The sequence below is a fragment of the Penicillium atrosanguineum genome (genome assembly GCF_028827265.1).
Source record: "Penicillium atrosanguineum strain IBT 20685 chromosome Unknown utg000002l_segment0_segment0, whole genome shotgun sequence".
NCBI lineage: Eukaryota > Fungi > Ascomycota > Eurotiomycetes > Eurotiales > Aspergillaceae > Penicillium > Penicillium atrosanguineum.
In genome coordinates this window covers 2,573,418-2,592,498 of record NW_026623134.1, presented here as the reverse complement: position 1 = coordinate 2,592,498, position 19,081 = coordinate 2,573,418, and the positions used below count along the sequence as shown (strand labels likewise).

Sequence of the window (19,081 nt, the reverse complement as noted above, 5' to 3'; positions counted from 1 at the left end):
ATTTGAGGGTTCTCCTCTGCGTATTCCGTATCCCTATAGGGTTCTCTAGTTCTATGAAAACCTGTACCTGGGAGTTCTGATCCTTCCAGACCGTAGTGGAAGCTCTTCATCTTATCATCTGTGCCGGTGTATTTCATCCACGCTCCACATGTCCCCCACATCATCTCGATCTAGCCTCCATGGTCTCAAAGGGAGAAAAAAGGATGTATTCAACATTACGACGAAAATGCACTAATGCACTTATACAGAAAACCATAACTCAGAGCCCACGGCAACAGTCTTCAAGCCGTCTGATCCTGAACCCACGAAAACTAATGTGACTGCACCAAGCCACTCCCATTAGAATCCGCACCCTCCGTCTCAAGCATCCACACCCCACCGCAAGGACAACAGCGCAAGAGATTCAACTTCGCAACCATCTTGAAATAAGGCAATGACCTCGGCAGCACCGTATCGCCCGAGACCTCACAACACCTCACACACCTCCTCCTCTTCTGCAGTTGCACAACCCTCTCATTCCTCCCAACAGTCAACGACGGCCTCAGAGGGAACTTCTTCAGAATATCAACATCGCGATGTTTCCGATACATCGCCGTACGCACATCACCCCCAAACCCAAGCCAAGCATAATCACCCAGAATGACATCCTTGCGATTAATCTCGGCCTTCATAGCCGGCACTGTCTGCCTCAGCAGCGTAGCTACGGCAGTGACTAGAACCGGAGGGATGCGCGCGTTGACGAGGAGTTCCTTTTCAGGACCAGGTCGTTCAGCTTCGCCAAAGCCGGCGCCTTGGTAGGCGTGCTTCACGGCGGAGTCGACGCCGGCGAGGAACTTCTCGTATACGTCTATGCGTACCGGGGAGGATTCAAGCAGTTGGAGGATTCCGTTGTAGTAGACTCGAGAGTCTGGGTTTAGGATTATCGGGTTGATTTTGGCGAAGCCGGCTGCTACGCCGCGAAGGCCGCGGCATATGAATTTTAAGAATGCGCGGGCCATGCTGGAGAGGAGGATGATAAGGGTGAGGGAGTTGGTGGATTTTACTGTGAGAGTGCGTTAGCGTGGGAGGGAAGTTGTTGGATGACTGGGCGCGTACATTTCTGGGTGAATGCCTCTTGGTCGGTGAAGACACTTTCGAATTCATCGGCAAGATCAAAGATCTCACCCAGGATGAAGTGGTCGAAATCTAGAGCCCATTTTGTGTTTCCGAGGAGCATGCGCAGAATTTCTGGTGCTTGTTAGTAATTGAATGTAGGGAACTGGTGGTATGAACTTACCGGCATCAAGTGCCTCGCTTTGCCCTTCCTTATTGTGCTGGAAGAAGTATGCATATAGAACGGAAGCGTGACGAAGCTGGAGAATTGCCCAGGGCACTGCTGAAGCTAGGTTACGCTTCTTAAGTCTCCCGTTGAAGCTCAATGCAGCTTGTAAACTCAAGCACCGTGGAATATATGGATGCGTCATGAGCTTTTCCTGTTCAGTAGTAAAGTTACAGTTGACAGGCAGCGCACGGAAGATCTCGTTGATTAATGTGGCTTGAGCGTCCGATGACAACTGCCGTAGAGCCACCATGAGAATATCGTCGGTATTGACATCCCCTCCGCAAGCGCGACTGAATGCGAGAGTCAATGCAGCAATAGCTGAGGAGAACTTCGTCTCGTCGTAGAGACTGCCTGCCGATCCAAACGAATGCTCCATTAATCGTAGCTGTGTTTGGCCCTCGCTGTCCAAAGACACAGCAGCGCATGAGTTTGGAGAAAAGCTGACAGAGAGACCTGGTGTGTTCATTGGGTACTGGAAACCCGCCTGAGCCAAACATGTCACTGTGCTTGTGTCGTCCATACCATTAAAAACGGCCATGGTCCTCGTGTCGTAGAATGTGATGGAGCTGTCATCATGGGTAATGGCCAAGGCAGTCCCATGTTCGACTAAGTCCACCGAGACGATATACTTGTCGCAGTGGATATCCTCAAGTCGACGCAATTCCATTTTGGACTAGAAGTTCAGTCAGTGAATCTCAGCAACAAGGGATATGTCTCACGACTATACCTTTGTCTGGGGGCTATTCTTCTTTGAGTTGACCTCGTTGAACTTGGGGTGGAATGCTTGGGGTGCAGACTCTAAGTGCCACCTTACGATGACACTTGGCGGTCCTTGCTGGTCTGGATATTCGGGAGTGGCATGAAGAGGTTTAGAGAAGACGGCAAGAATCCATGGACTCGCAGTTGATCCCGCTGGGCTATCGATCTGACCCGGCATGATATCGAGTCGGGTCAGTGAGTAGACAGAATTAGGGAATGGCATTGGCTGATCCGAATGTTGTTCAGCGCTATGGTTGACATTGAAAATGCTGCTAGGCATGTCGATCTTGCAATGATTCAGACGGAAGGTAGGAACAGGAAATTGATTTGGGTGTTTGGCCTGACTTGGGTCCCATTGTGGTGGGTTCCAGGCAATGTGTACCCGGTATAGACAGATCTTCTGGCACACAGAGTAAGTGGTAATCAAGATTCCAGCTGTATTGAAGCATTAGCGTGTACAACTGATCGCTTGGGGATGATATGTGGCACCTTGAGTTGCAACCAAAGCTGCGTGTGTTAAAAGCCTGTCCGAGTAGCCAGTGTTCTTGAGCTCATTAGGCAGTTCAGCCCACTTGCTATCCGGGTTTTGGTACATGAGTTTGATTTGGCCTGCTCGGGTTACACAGAGCAGTGCGCCTTTATTGGCTGGGTGAAAAGGGCCAACTGGGCGTCGACGGAAGGGGGAATATGCCCATCGCCCGTTTACCTTGGCTGCTTGGTGAAATGCGTGGACCTGGGGACATGGTTTAGATCTTGGGTAATAGGCTTGGTTGGACGGATTACTTACGGAGCGGGATGTGTTGAGCCACATCATGCCGACAACCTGATTGCTATCGTCACTTGAGTCAAAGGTTGCTTGGCGCAGGCCCGTGACGCTATTCAGGGCCATGGATATCGAGTAGATGGAAACTCGGCCTAAGCAATCGGCCACGGCCAACTCCGACCCGGTTTCATTCCAGGACAAATGAACCAACTGGCTGCCACTATGAGCTTCGGTGACTGAACCGAGCGAGAATTCCTCGCTCAGAACCCATTTCCCATCCGATGGACGGCATTGGAGATGGCGGACATTGACCCGGGCTCCGTCAGGGGAGACGTAGGCAATACATCCCATTCGGGACCAGGTGATCTTTCTAGGCAAATCTTCAGTATCCTCTTGTTCAGAGATGTAGATGATAACTTACTGGCGACAGCCTGACAGGCGCAACTCATCCAGACACTGGGCTAGTCCTTTAGTGGACGGGGGAGCAGTCTGGAGACCTAGCTCCAAAGAATTGGGCTCCCCAAAGAGGTCGTCGACATTGATGCCGTCCTCCATCATCAAGGGCATTCTGTGAAATACTCTGCTTCTCACAGTTCAAAGGCCAATGAAGTCAGCCCCGCACGACATGAATGCTCAATGCCGATCTCGCTCTCGGGACCATTGGCGGTGTTGATATGGCTGGGGAAGGCCGAGGTGTCCGCCGAGCTGGAGTTCGGGGCCGGAAAGGACAGTAACTGTTCAATCGCAGGCAGCAATAGTCGGTGATGTATGTCAAGTGACCATTCAATAATTGAGATATCGTCTATAGACCCTTTCATTCAACCCTCCAGCGCTGACTGAAAGGCGCCTGACTCGGCGCCCTGAGCAGCTGAGTCAGCATCTGTCAATCACATGACGGCTGCCCTGCCAACCATCATTCGACCAATCACAGGTCTATAGATGCCCCACATCCAACCACACCAATCAAAGCGAACCATGCAAAGTGCAAAACCGACCAGGTGCAAAATGAACAGTGTGGAAGGCGAAAACATGACATTCAATGTCAATGGAAACAATGGAAAGATCGGGGTTTCGATATAAAAATGAATGATCTCGATAGAAATGCATGCAAAGTCCTCAAATCGGTCTACCAGGACCTCGACAGTAACTCCCTCCATCAACCCCCAAAAGAACCCCGAACAACTCGATGTTACTTCGCATCAAAACAAGCGCATCATCGAGTCGTCGCCCACACAAGCCCCGGACCAACATACCGGGACTTTTCATCCACCCCCGGAGATCTTCTTTCTTCGCAACCACATTCCAGACAGTAGCAACCCAACCCTACTCATCCGTACCCCTCCGCGGGTCAAAACAAAGCCGTTCGACGGCCCGTTGATTTTCATTTTTCCATTTCATGATCGATCCCCGGCTGACCTCATCGTCTGCAACTCCTCCCCTTTCCACCTTTGCACTCCTTCCTTGAAACCCCCCTCTTCCACTGGATGTTGGACTCTTATTAAGCTCCATTGATCAAGTTTAATGTTCTGGAGTCCCAAATGGTTATTTTCCCTGCCATTTCTCCCGTTTACGAGCTTGTCTGAGCAGAATCAATCGTCATCTGCTTCCTCAGACGGTTTCAACTCATCCCTGAGGCACGATTCTATTATTCTCGACCAGAACTCCCGCTCAACGAGCAACTCTCCCGTGATGGATTGCGATCTTTCCGATATTTCAGACCTGAGCTCCGTGCCCTCATCGCCCAGGTCTTCCCCGGAGCCAGCGAAGCGATACTTGACGCCCTCGTCACAGTCTTCGCAGGAGGGTGAGGATTCTACACGCCAAGACTGCCCTCCGCGCAAGAAGCGGAGACGCAACCCCCTACCCAAAGAACGCACCACACAATATCTATCATTAGCCAAATCATCTTGCGAGCAACAGGACCAGGTCCGATTGCTTGTCGAGACCCTTCGCCACCAAAAAGACATCGTGGTCATTGCGGGCGCGGGCATCTCCACCTCCGCGGGTAGTAAGTTTTCACGTTCCAGCGTTTCACATGGCGCCGGCGCCCAAGCTCACACCACATATAGTTCCCGATTTTCGCTCCACAGATGGTCTTTTCAAGTCTTTGCAAAAGAAACACAATTTGAAGGCCTCTGGCAAGCTTTTGTTCGATGCTGCCGTCTATCAAGATGACGCCCTTACGGCTCCCTTCCATGAAATGGTGCGGTCGCTATCCATTGAAGCTGGAAAGACCCAGCCCACCAAATTCCACGATATGCTTGCCCGTCTCGGCAAGGAGAACCGTCTCAAGCGTCTGTATACCCAGAATATCGATGGCCTCGAAACGTCCATGAAGCCGTTGGAAACAGAGATCCCGCTCAACATCAAGGGCCGCTGGCCCGTCACCATTCAATTACATGGGAGCATCACTAAGATGGTTTGCCAGAAGTGTCGTTACCTTAGCGATTTTGTACCCAGCCGGTTCTGCGACGCAGATCCTCCTGAGTGTGATGAGTGCGCGATCAAGAACGAAGTCCGCACAACGACTGGCCAGCGGAGCCATGGTATCGGTCGCATGCGCCCGCGCATTGTCCTCTACAACGAACACAACCCCGATGAGGAGGCCATAACTTCGGTTATGAATGCAGATATTAAGTCTCGACCCCGCGTGCTCATCGTCGCCGGTACCAGCTTGAAAATTCCTGGAGTTCGCCGTCTCGTAAAGACCATCTGCCCAATCATCCGCGGCCGCAAGGACGGAGTCACCATGTTCATCAACAATGAGCCTCCAGTTGGCAAGGAGTTCGAAAACTGCTTCGACCTTATCGTGCAAGGATCCACCGACGAGGTTGCTGATCTGGTGAAGCTGAAGCACTGGGAGGATTCCACTCCTTATGAGATGTTGCCAGAGCCTGTCTTCGGGTCCAAGCACAGCTCAGACGAGGAGTCCGAGGCCGAGCGCGAGCCCAGCACCGTCGCCGTCGTTATCAACTCGACCCCAAAGAAGCGTCCTCGTAGCGATACCGGCCTGTTCACTCCTTCCTCCAGCCATGACGAGAAGCCACCAGCCAAGAAGCTTGCCAACCCCGCCAGTCGCGGTCGCAACCTCAATGACGTTCTCAAGGCCAGCAAAACAACAGCACCGGCCAAGCCTGCCCGCAAGAAAGCCACTGCTACAGGAACTAAGAAGGCTAAGGCTGAACCAGCCAAGACAGCAAAGATCACAACCTTCAGCCGCGTCACCAAGGCCTCCAAACCTGCAGCCACAACAGAAAAGAAGACCGTCAATGGGAAACCTATGCGTCCTCTCCCAGCCGGCGCCGCGCGCGCCAACGGCCTCCTCTTCCCAAACCTCAAGAAACCCGGCGTCGACGCACCCGAGAACATCGACAAGGCCTTGCCCGAGATAGTCACCCCCTCTTCCTAAGTTTCAGCCTTTCTTCTTGTGACGATACATTCTTCTTCTCGGCACCGTTGCATGATGCATACTGCAGACAGGCGCGAGCTTTCCTACCCTTCTTCTTCTTTCTACCTTTTTTTTTTCATTCTACATTCCTGGGTCCCCCTTTTTAGCCACCCTTCCATGTTCTGGGAAGAGGTTGGCGCTTTCATCCGTCGCGAGATACCAACGATAGACTACGGTTCCGTTGCATGGGGTGGTGTTGGCGTTTACAGTCCTGAGTGGCCGTTGTTTTTTTAGGAATCATTTGTTTTATTCTATCGCATACATGTGCGTGTGGTGTCTGAAAGTCTTGTGATGGGTTAACTCATGGGATTTTTCCCTCTGTCTGAATAAATGGCTTGGATACTCGATCTATTTTTTTTCTCCCCTCCGTAAAGTGCACTTGCAGCATGATGTGGACTCACTTGCAGTGATGATTACTCTTTGACTGTACAGGGTGTGCGCATTGCAATCTTGAGATGGAATGTTTGTCCTTCGTGGCGCCGATTTTCCTCCAAAACAGCCGGTCAGCTGGGGCCTTGCTGGGGAAGTCATGGCCATGCAGGAACGAGATCTGGCCGCAGGCTACAAAAAGCGTGAGCTCGGCATCACCTGGCAAAACTTGACCGTCGACGTCCTTTCAGCAGAAGCCTCCGTCAAGGAGAACTTCAGATCGGATATGGTTAGACGGGCATGATATATCTATATTTTGTCTATCTACCATTCGACCATCTGACATATACGCCTTGAGAGTCAAGTAAATAAACATATCTGAAAGGATGAACAACCAAGTTGTTAAGTCGGGCAATGTGTTCGTCCACCTAGGCATTTTCAACATATACTAATTCATTGCCACCCGCTTCCCTTCAGTCTACATTTGTACAATACGAAGGCATTCGAATCCTCCAGGGCTCCAAACCCCGGTGTATGCTCGGGCTCCAACATGAATCCACTCAGAATTTTGATTATTGTACAACAAGCGACCAAACCCAACTCCCAATTCGCAACCGGGCACCATTCAAGGCCCAGAAGCAACCAGCTAGACCTTTGTATGTTTTTAACCCAACCCAAGATCATTATGCAACTGACTACCCGGACCATCCTCATCATCCGTCTCATCAGCGTCCGGATCCATAGGCCTAGACCCTCCATCCAAATCCTCAACCCGATCAATATCATCCTCAACCCTCTTCTCCTCCTCTTCCTCCTCATCCTCCTCCTCACCCTCTTCCTCACCCTCTTCTTCCTCAAGTTCCTCCTCCTGCGTTTCATCTCCATCTCCATCTCCATCTCCATCTCGACCGTCTCCTCCAATAACAACCTCAACATTATCATCCCGCTTCACCTTCTTCGCGGGGTTCTCCGTCATCTCGACATCTTCGTCATCGCCCTTCGCAGCACCAGCGGGGGCGTCGCCATTGACGTCGGATTTCTTGACCTTGCGCTTGCCGGCTTTGATCTCAGTGAATGCTTCGAGTTCTTGCTCGAGGCGGGCGCGGAAGGAGTCGAATTCGAGTTCTGTGAGCGCGCTGAATACATCTGTTGGGGCGACGGTGCGTTTTAGGGTTGCGTCGTTGGCGCTGGGTTGTATCAGTTTCATATTCTCATCCCATGGGATTGTAGTAGGTAGGAGGGAGTGTGGTATCATACTGCGATGAGAGGTAAGAGATGAAGACGGTGGCTGCCTTCTGGATAGCGAGCACAGCGTCCTTTTGGATAGTCGTATTGGGCGGGAGCACCGCTTTAGCGAGGCGGATTGTCAGGGAGCGAGGGAGAAGGTAGTCCTATACACGAGCATTAGCATTAGCTTTGGATTTCACTTCCATTTTTTCATGATCATTCTATCTCGAGATTGAATCTGTAGCGGGGATCAAAGAGGTCGTCACTTACATCGACGCTTACGCCGGCCTCTGCCCGTGCCTTGATCTGCTGCTCTGTCGCTGTGATGGGCTTGTCGGTCGTCTGCTGTGGTGACATTTGCAGGGAGTCGCCTTCCTCGGCGGGCGTCATTGACGCCGTGGACTTGCGCGGAGGCATGGTAGGCGTGGTCGTGGTCGTGGTCGTGGCCGAGTGTGGGAATCTTTTGTCGACGATGGACACCGCTATGCGGTTGGTTGTTGAATTTGTTCACTAGGATAGGCTGTTGGCAATTGAACTCGACCAGGGAAAAAGGGGTTAGGCCCTGATATAGATTCAAGGTGGAGGGACAATGGCAAGTGGTTGATAGGGTGGCGGGAGTTGGAGAACGCGAAATCCGCGTCGCGGGTTGGGATGCGCGCGGTGTGGGGGGCTTGGCTTTGCTCCTTGCAGTCGACTACTTTGATTATTTGAATTCTACAATTCTTTCGAAGTGGATAAACTTGAAATTCTGTACTCATTGATTTCGCTGTCTTTAGAGTATTGACAAATGCAGGGAAATTAAAAGATCCGACATATAACGCCCACTTTTTGGTATCAACGACAACTGATGCCTTCGTAACAGGTCTATAGAAAGCTTTACTCAGCCATAACCTCATCGTCACCCTCGCCGTTGCCCCAAAGGCCCTCAATCTGGAATTCCTTGGCCCATTGTGTGACGACCTGGGTGGTGTCGGCGCCGGTGCCGGCAGCGGCGGTGGAGGTCGCTGCATTGCCTGTATTAACAGCCAGGACGGGGGCATTAGCCCAGCCCTGGATACGGCCATCTCTCCAGTCGTTGATAACCGTCATGGCGGCACTCTCGACGTTGGGGACACCGCCCTTTCCGAGACGACCGCACTTGCGGGCTACCTGGATGAGGAAGTCGGTGGTCTTGTCACCGTTGTTGCCGGGGAAGAGGGTGTGGATGCCGTAGAGCTGGAGCATCTTGGTAAGCAGGCTCTCCGAGGCGGAAAGACGCTTCACCAGAAGGTTGACTGCGGGGATGGGGTCCTCGATCTGCTTGGGGGGGATGGCGTTGAGCAGGATAAGGCGGGCCTGCTCGTTCTCCTTGGACTTCTTGCCAGTCTTGCCGTTGGCGGTGGGGAAGACAATACCGGGAGAGTCGATCAGCTTGAGCTTGTTGTCGAGCTTGACCTCGCGCATGTTGGTAGTCACACCGGCCTCAGCGCCGGTGGGGCAGGCATTGCTGGAGCCCTTGTTGAGACGTGCGGTCAGAGCATTAATCACAGAGGACTTGCCGACGTTGGGGTATCCAATGACACCAACAGAAATAGAACGCTTCAACTGCTTGCTGTGGGCGTAGGTCTTGAGGGCACGGAACAGAGTATCCGAAGTACCCTTGATGGTCAATTGCTTGTGGTCAAAGCTGTGTGTGTTGCCGGCACCGTTGGATGCCTTGAGGGGCAGAGTAGGGAAGTAACGGCGCAGGTGCACCAACCAAGCCTTCAGGACGGGCGGGGGAATGAGATCAATCTTGTTCAGAATGAGAATCAATCGCTTGGAGCCAGCATCGGCGGCCATGATCTCGCGCTCAATCTCCTTCGACCGAGTACCCTCGGGGTCGCGAGCGTCGAGAACGTACAGCACAACGTCCGCAGCCTCGGTGACGTTCTTGAAGACCTTGTCGAACTGGCGTCTTGAGCTCTCCTTGGGGCGAGTAGTCAGCTCAGGAGCCTCGCCGTCGCCACTCTCGTCGTCGTCCTCATCCATCTCATCATCCTCATCCTCGTCCATCTCGTCTTCCTCGCTCTCGTCCTCGTATTCCGCAGCCCGGGCACGAGCAGAGGCGAGAAGTGCAGCCATGGGGTTCGACTCCTCGCCATCCTCATCCATGTTATCGTCCAAGAGGTCGTTCTCGTTGATGTCGACACCAGTGTCGCCACCCTGAGCCTTTCTGGCCTCCTCGCGACGGGCACGAGCCTCATCTTTGATGCGCTGCACCTCCTCAACCTTCAAGCGCTTCTTCTCCTCGATCTCGTGGAGGAGCTTGTCCTTGAAAGGGAAAAGGTTGGGGATACCCGGGTCCTTCTTAAGCTTAGAGCGCCATTCTGGGTTCTGTAGAAACGAGAGTCAGTGCCAATTCAATTTCACAAGTTTCGATGATCTGGGTAAATACCTTCTTGGCCTGCTTCTTCGCCTTCTTTTGCTTGGCGACAGAGGCCTTCTCAATCTTGTGCCTAAGGCGGACGGGCACCCGCTTAGAAGTCTTTCCAAATCCTGCAAAATAGTCAGTACCGTTTTAAATTATAAGAAAGAGTTTTCTCAGTGGTGTGCAGTCGTACCGTTCTTAACCATTTTGCCTGCACGTCACTGGAGTTAAAGACGAGAGGGTGCACAGGTTTCTCCGATGCTCCGCAAAGTTGATTTCGAAAAAGTTGAGCGCCAAGATTTCGATAAGCGGATTAACTGTTTTGGCCGATCGCCGATCAGGGCGGGCGGAGCACTTACGCCTTTGAGTACCGCAACCGCCTATTGAAGCTTTGTCGCCTTCACGTTTCTCTTCCTTTTCTTTCCTTTATAGACTTTCTTATTTTCTCTTCTTCACTCCTAGAGACTCATTCGCTTCCTATAATTTTGCTCGCTCAGACTTGCGACTTTTTCTTCTCAATTAGAATACCTGACCACACCTCGCCGGACCCTCTCCCCCACCATGACTATCACACCGGGAACATTCTCCGCACCGGCAGAGGTGCAAACCTTCGACGGCGTCCTTTCTGACTTTGATGGAACGATTGTGGACTCTACAGATGGTATGCGCTCGCTTCCGACCCTATCAGCCCCTACGCGACGACCTGGGGAGCATTGTTAGCTGACACACTACATCTCGCAGCGATTGTCAAGCACTGGCACTTGTTAGTGAACACCGAGCTCAAGAAGACCACCAAGAACCTCCATCTAACATGTATCTAGAATCGGTGCCGAGCTGGGCGTTGACCCCGAAGTAATCCTGGCCACTTCGCATGGCCGCAGAAGCATCGACACCATGGCATTATACGACAAGAGCAAGGCCAACTGGGAGTGTACGTTTCCCCTCCCCAATCTGCTGCGAACAAACCTAACAGTCTTGAAAACAGACGTCAAGTTCATCGAAGGCCGCATCCCGAAAGAATTCGGCTCCGACGCCAAAGAAATCCCTGGCGGCCGTGACATGCTCGCCGCCCTCCAATCCTCCGGCGCAAAATGGGGCGTCGTCACCTCTGGCACCTTTGCCCTGGTCGACGGCTGGCTCGGTGTCCTCGATCTCCCGCACCCAGAGATGCTAGTTGTAGCCGAAGACGTGGAGCAAGGCAAGCCCGACCCGTGCTGTTACCTTCTTGGCCGGAAGAAGCTGGGCATTGAGTCATCGTCTGTTCTTGTGCTTGAGGACGCGCCTTCTGGTATCAAGGCGGGCAAGGCAGCCGGGTTTAAGGTGATTGCGCTGGCGACGACACACAAGCTGGAGCAGTTGAAGGAGGCTGGCGCGGATTGGATTGTTGAGGACTTGCGCAGTGTCTCGGTGAAGGGCGTTGTGGATGGGCGGGTCCAGATCGAGATTCAGAATGCGTTGCAATAGGTGCGGTCTTGTCTCTGGCTCTAGGCCTGGCTCTAGTTCTGCAGGGATCAGGGATTAAAGTGGGTGTTGCGGCTGGGACTAGAGTGCGAGAGTCGCACAGCATTGACAGGGTGCTTTTCATGAGATAAACGTGCGCATAGCTTCTGAATTCGCGGTTAGGCTGGACCCTGCTCGTTGGGATTTATTTTACTAGTACTTGATGTACTTCTGTCTTGGGGTGGTCTAGCCTCTAGAGGTTTTTTGTTGACAGCGTAACAAGCAAAGATGGGAGATACACATCACACCATAATGGAAAATTTCGCATCTGGTCATATTTACTCGACACGTTCGGGACAAGTTTCTAGGATCTGGTTTCCGAGTGCCGGCGCCAGAGCAGCAGCGTGCTGTTCTTTGATTTGATACATTGTCGCATAGACCTCATGCCAAGCTCCAGGCATTGATACATCCGATCCTACCCAGCACACTACCTAGCACCCAAAGATCCCAGCCTCGAAAGCTAATAGGCCGCCAAAAGGGAGACTGGCCCAAAATAGAGCATTGACTACGAAAGGCAAGAGCATCGCCCCAGCCAAGGATGTAACTCTATACCGAGCTGTACAGACGTGATGACAGCACCACATATTACAAGGAACCAGGATCGGCGAGGCTCGGATACCGTCACCTACGAGATGTGAGTGGCGGGCCCAGCCATCACAGTCCTTGCAGGGCGTGATCGCGCGCCCAGACAGGGTACATAGTAGGATATCCGCAACAGCCAGCCCACTCCGGTATTATGCGAACCAGAGTTCATGCACGTTTGCAACGATACATCCGGTTCGACCGAGTGGGAACAAAAATCCAACCCCGGAGGCTGAGATTCGGTCGTCCAGGCTCGGATCCGAGAGTGAAAAGTACAAGACAAGTTGAACCCGACAGGTGCAGATGCAGATGCTTGCAGCAACGGACAGAACGGACCCTCACGATGGAGATTAACCCGGCAATGAAGATCATCGTGCGGATCCCATTGGGTCGGCTGAGTGATACAGGTTCCTGGTCCTGCGGACGGGCGGGAGGTTCGAGCTTCCCCAATGGTCAGGATTCAGGTTTTTCTTCCCCTCCTGGGTGAAGAGTTGGTGTCATGTAAGGGGGGGGGGAAGGTGTTCAGTTGCATCCTGCGCACGGGTCGGAAGAGACGAGACGCTTGTAGACGCAGGCTTCTGATCATCAGTCAAGTGAGTCAGGGAGCTGGAGTCGAGGCCCCGTTGCTTGCCCTTCGCGATCGCCTCTGGCCCCAACGGCATGCGGGATGGCGAATGTGGCGGTACTGCAGGGCCATCACGTACAGTATGATGGGAGGGAGGGGTTGCTTTCTTTTGCCAGATTCAGATTTGGACCACATCATCGGGACGTGAATCGAACGGCGAGCCTGATTCTGACTCTGTGGATGCTACGATCCTGGCGCCGTGTGAGTGGCTGACCTGTTCAGATCTGCTCTGATCAGCTGGTTGCATACGAGGCATAGGCCCACAGGTTTGACAAATAGCTGCATAATGACCCCGGTCACGCACCGCCACAGGTGCGTATTGTTGTCTTCGTACTTCGTACCTGGGTATTTTCAGGTGTGCCACACAAAGGGATGAGGAAAGGTGGGGGGGATTCGATGGTGAGTGGATCTGTCACATTCGGGGAGGAGCGTGGACCGTGGTTCAGAAGATCTCGGCCCAAGTCTTGGGATAGACCGAAATGCTCCGTCTACAAAGGGGGTGACGAGTCAGAAGAAGGGGAGGGGAAGACCTATAGAGAAGGCGGGGGATCGGAGGTAGATCCGAGGATCTCCCAAGAGAAGTGAAGTGATGCGATATCGTCACACGAACCCATGTGTTGATCATTGACCATTCGGAAGAGTCGGGGAATTTTCTAGGCGAAGGCAGTTCAACTGCTCGACTATATTGCCGAAATTGTAGAGATTTGAGATTCCGCTCCCAGCGTAACGGCTCAGACCAGATCCAATCAATAGTCGGATGGAGTCGAAGCGATCCGTGCGTACGCGTTGTAGATCATTCCAGGGGCACGTCAGGTCGATCTTGATACCTCCACCGTGACACGGAGATGACGGGGATCTGTGAATACGGAGCACTATGCACGCCATAAACCCACTGGAATTGCCGACACTCCAAGCTCCAAGCTCCAAGCTCCAAGCTCGGGAGTTCTAGCCCTGACCGGAGTCATAGCTGACGATATTATAGCCGCAGCTGTACACTGGACATATTGGAGACCAGCTCACTCGGTGGGGTAAAAGGGGACAGCGCAGAGGCACAATGTGATTTGCAACGCTGATAGGCGCCCTGCACGTGAAGCTTTTAGCAGGCGCGGTGTTCCAGGACCACGGTGCATTGCCGATGTGCTCGGATGTCAAAGCGGCTCGGATTTGGAGCTAGAGGTCAAGGTCGAGCTCAAGGTTTCTCAAAAGTCGGTAGAGAAACCCGCTCGCCACGTTGTGGTCCCTCTTTGCGTGGAGCGCTACCAAAGATGAGGTGGCCACTACTCAGAAGAGCTTTTCCGGGGAGAAAGGGGATTGGCAACCCCCCTGCTCGCGATTCACGGGAGATCCTCGGGCCTCTGTGAGTGGTGCATCGCAATGATCCGGACTGCGGTGGAGCATTGGATGTTCTTGAGATCTGACCCTTTATCCATACTGGGCAGATTTTCAGGTAGATCCTGGCAAGAGAGGGGCACCCCTATCTCTGTAGCACCATAAGAGCCTTGTTAGGGCGGGGTTCCCTAATGATTCCGCTGGACCGATTCATGGTCATCTGGTCTACGGGAGTGGATAGAATGGATGGAATGGATGAACAGAAGGTACAACGTAGCACTCTATCTGTGGAAAGGCACGGAAAGCTGCCCGACTCCATAGTTTATACTTTGGGTTCGATCTTTGTGAAACGTTTTCCTGTCAGGAGAAGGGAGTAGTCGATCTGAGGAACTGTTGTACAGCGTAAACGTAGAGAGCTGCACCGATACACGGGTCGGACAGCAGTGCCGCAGCTCCGGGGTCCTGCGCTGCATGACGAAGGGGGAATTCCCAGGTGGGTAATGGGTAACTGGGACGAACATGTGATCGTTTCGTGACTTGCGTGCATGGCGACCTCTAGATCTAACAAGTTTAGCGCCGCGACACCGGGCCCATCCCCTTGGGGCAGATTGGTGTCAGGGTTCAACTATGACTGCCTAACGAGCGAGTTTAGTGATGGGGAAAAGGGAAAAGGAACAGGCAAAAAAAAAAAAAAAAAAAAACGCCAGGCGGATCCTAAGTGATCGACGGGATCTGTCGACTATTGATGTTTAGCTTCTCTTGGCTGCTGCCATGCGCCCTCGACACCCTCAAACGGGTCTAGTGAAGAGCGCCCATACCAGACACGGGGTGCTTTGACAGATTTCGGACACTTCCTTTGCCTTGCTTTGCTTCAAGACTCAATAGTGTCCTTATTTCTGCGAGATTGGCGACATCATAGCCTCTCCTAGGCCCCGTCATCCTTGTCGATCTTCGTGTTTCCAAGACCCAAGTCCTAAGACCCGACAAGCCGGACTCCTATTCTCCCCGGCATCTCGAAACACAATGCTGCATGATCACCATCTGTATACAGAACAGCCGTGACCCACAACCTTCTTACTTCACGGGGGCGTCATAGTGGACATGATTACCATTGCAGGACTCCACGGTGGTGGGATCAGACATAGCACTAATGCAGGAACTGTCCAGGGCGTATCACAGCGGCCTGTGCTGCGTGTATGTTCGTTCTGCAGTGGAAACTTACCCTGCATGTGTGTTTAGGTCATTACCACGGATGGTTCCCGTTCCTCCGCACGCACAACCATGGAACGGCAAGTGTTTACTCGAGAACTGTTGAACTGCTACCGTTACCGTTACCGTACAGACCCCGAGTGCTTTCCCTTTGTGGAGAGCGACCTCAAACAGCGGTTCATCGTACTAAGACTGATTCGGGAAGGCTCCCTTTTTTTTTTTTTTTTCGGCCTCTCTACTAAATTACTCTATCGAAGCCATAGCCACACAATTCCCGGGGATTAGGGACGGTAGCAGTCCCCGGGAAGCAGGTCGGATCGGAATATGTTCCCCGATCTAAACTTGGATTACTTTTAGGGGGGGGATTGATTCTGTGTAAATCTGGGCAATCTCCCATACGACACACAAGCCGCCACCCCCTAGAACCGCGCGGGCGGGTAGCGCAGCTTCGAGTGGAGAGATTCACGCTGGTTTTCAGCCCGTTTCCACTGACGATCAGATCTCACCCGAGCACCCCGGCAAAATCCCCCGTCTGCGCCTTTACGCTCTAGCCTCGCTTTAAGAAAATTACAACTCATAATAATAATAATAATTATTATTATTATTATTATTATTATTATTATTGTTATTCTTATTATTATATTAAATCTAAAAAAAGTCTAAAATTACCTGAATACCGAGTACCAGGTACCGATACACGTCGTGAAGTCCAAAGATTACACCCTCGATCTCCCCAATCACCGCCTGCCGCCCCGTTACCGCCCTTTACCCCCCGACTCTTTCTCCTCCTCATCTCACTCTTTCTTCACTTGTCGCTCTCTTTTCTTTTTTTCAGCTTTGGTTAGCTATTAGCCCCCGTCTCTCCTTAAACACCGGGCGTTGTATGCCTCGAGTCTCTTTTTCTTTTTCCCTGTCACTCCTTCTAGGGTCCCACCGCCACTCGCAGCCCCGATCACACTCCGCGCTCTCTATGATATAGCCTTGTTTTCTCACTACTGCCCTCCTCGTGCAGCGATCTCTTTCATTTCACCACTCGTCTCCTTAACTCCCTCTCTTCCTCTCTCCTCGATACTCCCGCAGCCATGAGCTACATCCATCCCTCATGGAACTACCCTCCGCACACAGGTCTACCAATGGACCACACCATGGCCTACGACCCATCCATGATGCCTCCGCCAATGATGCATCACCACATGGACGGATACATGTACCCCCATCCCCCCATGGAGATGGTTGACTACTACCACCAACCTATAATGGACTACGACGAATACACAGAGAACTTGTCGCGTCCGCGATTGACCAAAGAGCAAGTTGAGACCTTGGAAGCTCAGTTCCAGGCCCACCCCAAGCCCAGCAGTAATACCAAGCGTCAATTGGCCGCTCAGACGAATTTGAGCCTGCCTCGCGTTGCCGTACGTACTTCGATCCTCTACTTTAATGTGACGTACCACTAACTTCGTCAATAGAACTGGTTCCAAAATCGACGCGCCAAGGCCAAGCAGCAGAAGCGCCAGGAGGAATTCGAGAAAATGCAGAAAGCCAAGACCGAGGCTGAGGAAGCTGCTCGCCAAAAGTCCGAGACACTGGATCAGATGTCCGAGTCGCGCCAACGTTCTGCCTCAAAAGAAGAGTCCGATCAAGCTCCTACACCTAAACCAGCTCCCGTTTCTAAATCAGAAAGCAAGTCGGCGATTGAAGCATCCCCTAACAAGCAGCATAAGAAGACAAAGAGTGAGTCGGCCCGTGAGGCAACCTTTTTGTCTCTACAAAGGGCACTCAATGCTGCATGCGCTGCTCGCGATCGGTTTACGGGCCGGGACTCAAAGGCTAAGCGTGATGCTAAGCGGGATGTTCTGCAGGAGGCACCTCAAGAGGAAGAAGAGGAATCTGTCTCTCCCACTTCGATGGCACCGCCCAGTGCCGCCCTCAGGAATCACGACAACAAGGGACATGCCTACCAGAACTGGCCCGACATCAAGGAGGAGTCGGCTTCGTGGTCTCATGGCCACACGGACGCCTACCCGGCGACAAGCCAAGCGATTCATGAGATGCCGAACGTTTCACACTCCATGCAACATTCTGTGGACGCATACTCAGGAGCTCAATTCCATGCCCAGACCGAGGAATGGGCCGAAAGCTCCAAGAACCAGCTCTCTGTGCCTGGCATGGGACACGAGGGTCTCGGTTACAACAACATGCAGTACTCCATGTCCATGCCAACTCCCGAGATTTCACTGTCTCGGCGGGAGTCGGCTGATGCCTTGGCCAATTCTTTGAATGGTATTGGCATCTGCAACGCCGAGGCCGGATTCTCGCAGTCTCAGAATCGAGTGAATGGCTCATGGAAGGAAGCGGGCAAGGAACTTGATCTTGCCGCGAGGCGAAAGCGTCCTCGCCCCGCTGCCATCGGCACCTCCAGCACTCGCTCGTTGGCTAACTCAACTTCCATGTCCTCTCTTTCGCCCACCGGCCGCATGCCCAGCGGTTCTGGCAACTTCATGCGTCAGTCAAAGTCAACCCAGAGTCTCAACTCTCGATATGCTGGTGTCAGAAAGGCATCCGCCGCCCAACGCTCTCCGCTGAATTTTACATTTGCCGAATCTGGCTCCATGAAGGCCAGCAAGGCTGATATGCTGCGGCCGTCGGTCTCGCAATCCACTCTCGCACCGCCGACCCCTTTGACACCGCAGGATTTCCAGCATTTCATGCCTGCGTCGCCCACTGAGAGCAACTACTGCGTGTCAGCGCATTCCACAACTCACTTTTTCCCTTCCTCGCAACCCATGCAAGTAAACATCGCATCGCCTCCTGCCACACCTCTTGACATCTACTCCCCCTTCCCCTACCAGAATGTCGCCCCACCCATGTCGGCTCCGGCTCAGATCGCCAACTTTCCCGAGTACGTGACCTGTGACCAGGGTCCCATGACGGCTAGGAGTTGGCAGGACACCCATTCTCTTTCCTCGCCCGAATATCCTAGCGGTCTTCAGGTGCCTCACTCAAGTACCGTGTCTCCCGTTGCATACGATGCCGGGGTCGAGCACCAAGGAAATGCTTTTGGGATTGATGCTGTATCCGGCTCACCAACCTTGATCTACTCGATCGAGGACACCGACATGGCCGGCTCTGCAGATGCTAATGAGAGGAAGGCGACCGAGTTTATGATGCACGAGTTCCCTGGGCAGTCGATGCACGGGGGGCAGAAGCCCAAGGCTTTCACGTTTGCGAACAACACGACGCCGAGCAACTATCCTCCTTGAGGATCTTGCCTCTCCCATCTCGATGGATTAAATGAGAAATGTGCCGCGATAAACATGCTTTTGTTGGTCTGGGACGAACCGCTACGCATCTTCTCGTCTCGTGTGAATTTTGTTTCTTGTCTGTTTTTTCGACCGCTCACGAGTGGCCTGTCTATTCCCAACACTCCGTGCGCGGAGAGCAACTGTCATTTTGAAGATTTCTTACATATTCTGTCTCTTCTGTCTCTTTATTTGGTGTGGTTCCACTTGGGTTCTTACATATTCGGAGCATTCTTTGCATTGTGTTTATTGGCCTGG

The 19,081-nt window shown here is 52.7% G+C and overlaps 7 protein-coding genes across 7 annotated transcripts; 4 read left to right on the top strand and 3 right to left on the bottom strand.

The window, feature by feature from the left end:
* Positions 1-311: 311 nt before the first annotated feature.
* On the bottom strand, positions 312-3,410 carry N7443_002760 (mediator of RNA polymerase II transcription subunit 16; the record flags this gene model as incomplete). The annotated part of the gene is made up of 7 exons (XM_056882816.1): positions 312-1,042; positions 1,096-1,227; positions 1,277-1,994; positions 2,049-2,515; positions 2,570-2,813; positions 2,868-3,213; positions 3,265-3,410. 7 exons carry the CDS (start codon positions 3,408-3,410, stop codon positions 312-314), a joined length of 2,784 nt encoding a protein of 927 aa, XP_056744657.1.
* A 954-nt stretch (positions 3,411-4,364) lies between these two features.
* On the top strand, positions 4,365-6,252 carry N7443_002759 (putative SIR2 family histone deacetylase (Hst4); the record flags this gene model as incomplete). Its single annotated transcript, XM_056882815.1, has 2 exons — positions 4,365-4,851; positions 4,913-6,252. 2 exons carry the CDS (start codon positions 4,365-4,367, stop codon positions 6,250-6,252), a joined length of 1,827 nt encoding a protein of 608 aa, XP_056744656.1.
* A 499-nt stretch (positions 6,253-6,751) lies between these two features.
* Positions 6,752-6,964, top strand: N7443_002758 (uncharacterized protein; the record flags this gene model as incomplete). Its single annotated transcript, XM_056882814.1, has 1 exon — positions 6,752-6,964. One exon carries the CDS (start codon positions 6,752-6,754, stop codon positions 6,962-6,964), a length of 213 nt encoding a protein of 70 aa, XP_056744655.1.
* A 360-nt stretch (positions 6,965-7,324) lies between these two features.
* Positions 7,325-8,304, bottom strand: cbfA (uncharacterized protein; the record flags this gene model as incomplete). The annotated part of the gene is made up of 3 exons (XM_056882813.1): positions 7,325-7,847; positions 7,918-8,051; positions 8,158-8,304. 3 exons carry the CDS (start codon positions 8,302-8,304, stop codon positions 7,325-7,327), a joined length of 804 nt encoding a protein of 267 aa, XP_056744654.1.
* A 459-nt stretch (positions 8,305-8,763) lies between these two features.
* N7443_002756 (GNL3/Grn1 family GTP-binding protein) lies at positions 8,764-10,482 on the bottom strand (the record flags this gene model as incomplete). The annotated part of the gene is made up of 3 exons (XM_056882812.1): positions 8,764-10,242; positions 10,304-10,404; positions 10,470-10,482. The coding sequence occupies 3 exons, from the start codon at positions 10,480-10,482 to the stop codon at positions 8,764-8,766; spliced, it is 1,593 nt and encodes a 530-aa protein (XP_056744653.1).
* A 355-nt stretch (positions 10,483-10,837) lies between these two features.
* On the top strand, positions 10,838-11,740 carry N7443_002755 (HAD family hydrolase; the record flags this gene model as incomplete). The annotated part of the gene is made up of 4 exons (XM_056882811.1): positions 10,838-10,937; positions 11,018-11,039; positions 11,098-11,207; positions 11,262-11,740. 4 exons carry the CDS (start codon positions 10,838-10,840, stop codon positions 11,738-11,740), a joined length of 711 nt encoding a protein of 236 aa, XP_056744652.1.
* A 4,863-nt stretch (positions 11,741-16,603) lies between these two features.
* Positions 16,604-18,784, top strand: N7443_002754 (uncharacterized protein; the record flags this gene model as incomplete). The annotated part of the gene is made up of 2 exons (XM_056882810.1): positions 16,604-16,936; positions 16,991-18,784. The coding sequence occupies 2 exons, from the start codon at positions 16,604-16,606 to the stop codon at positions 18,782-18,784; spliced, it is 2,127 nt and encodes a 708-aa protein (XP_056744651.1).
* Between the last annotated feature and the right edge of the window lie 297 nt (positions 18,785-19,081).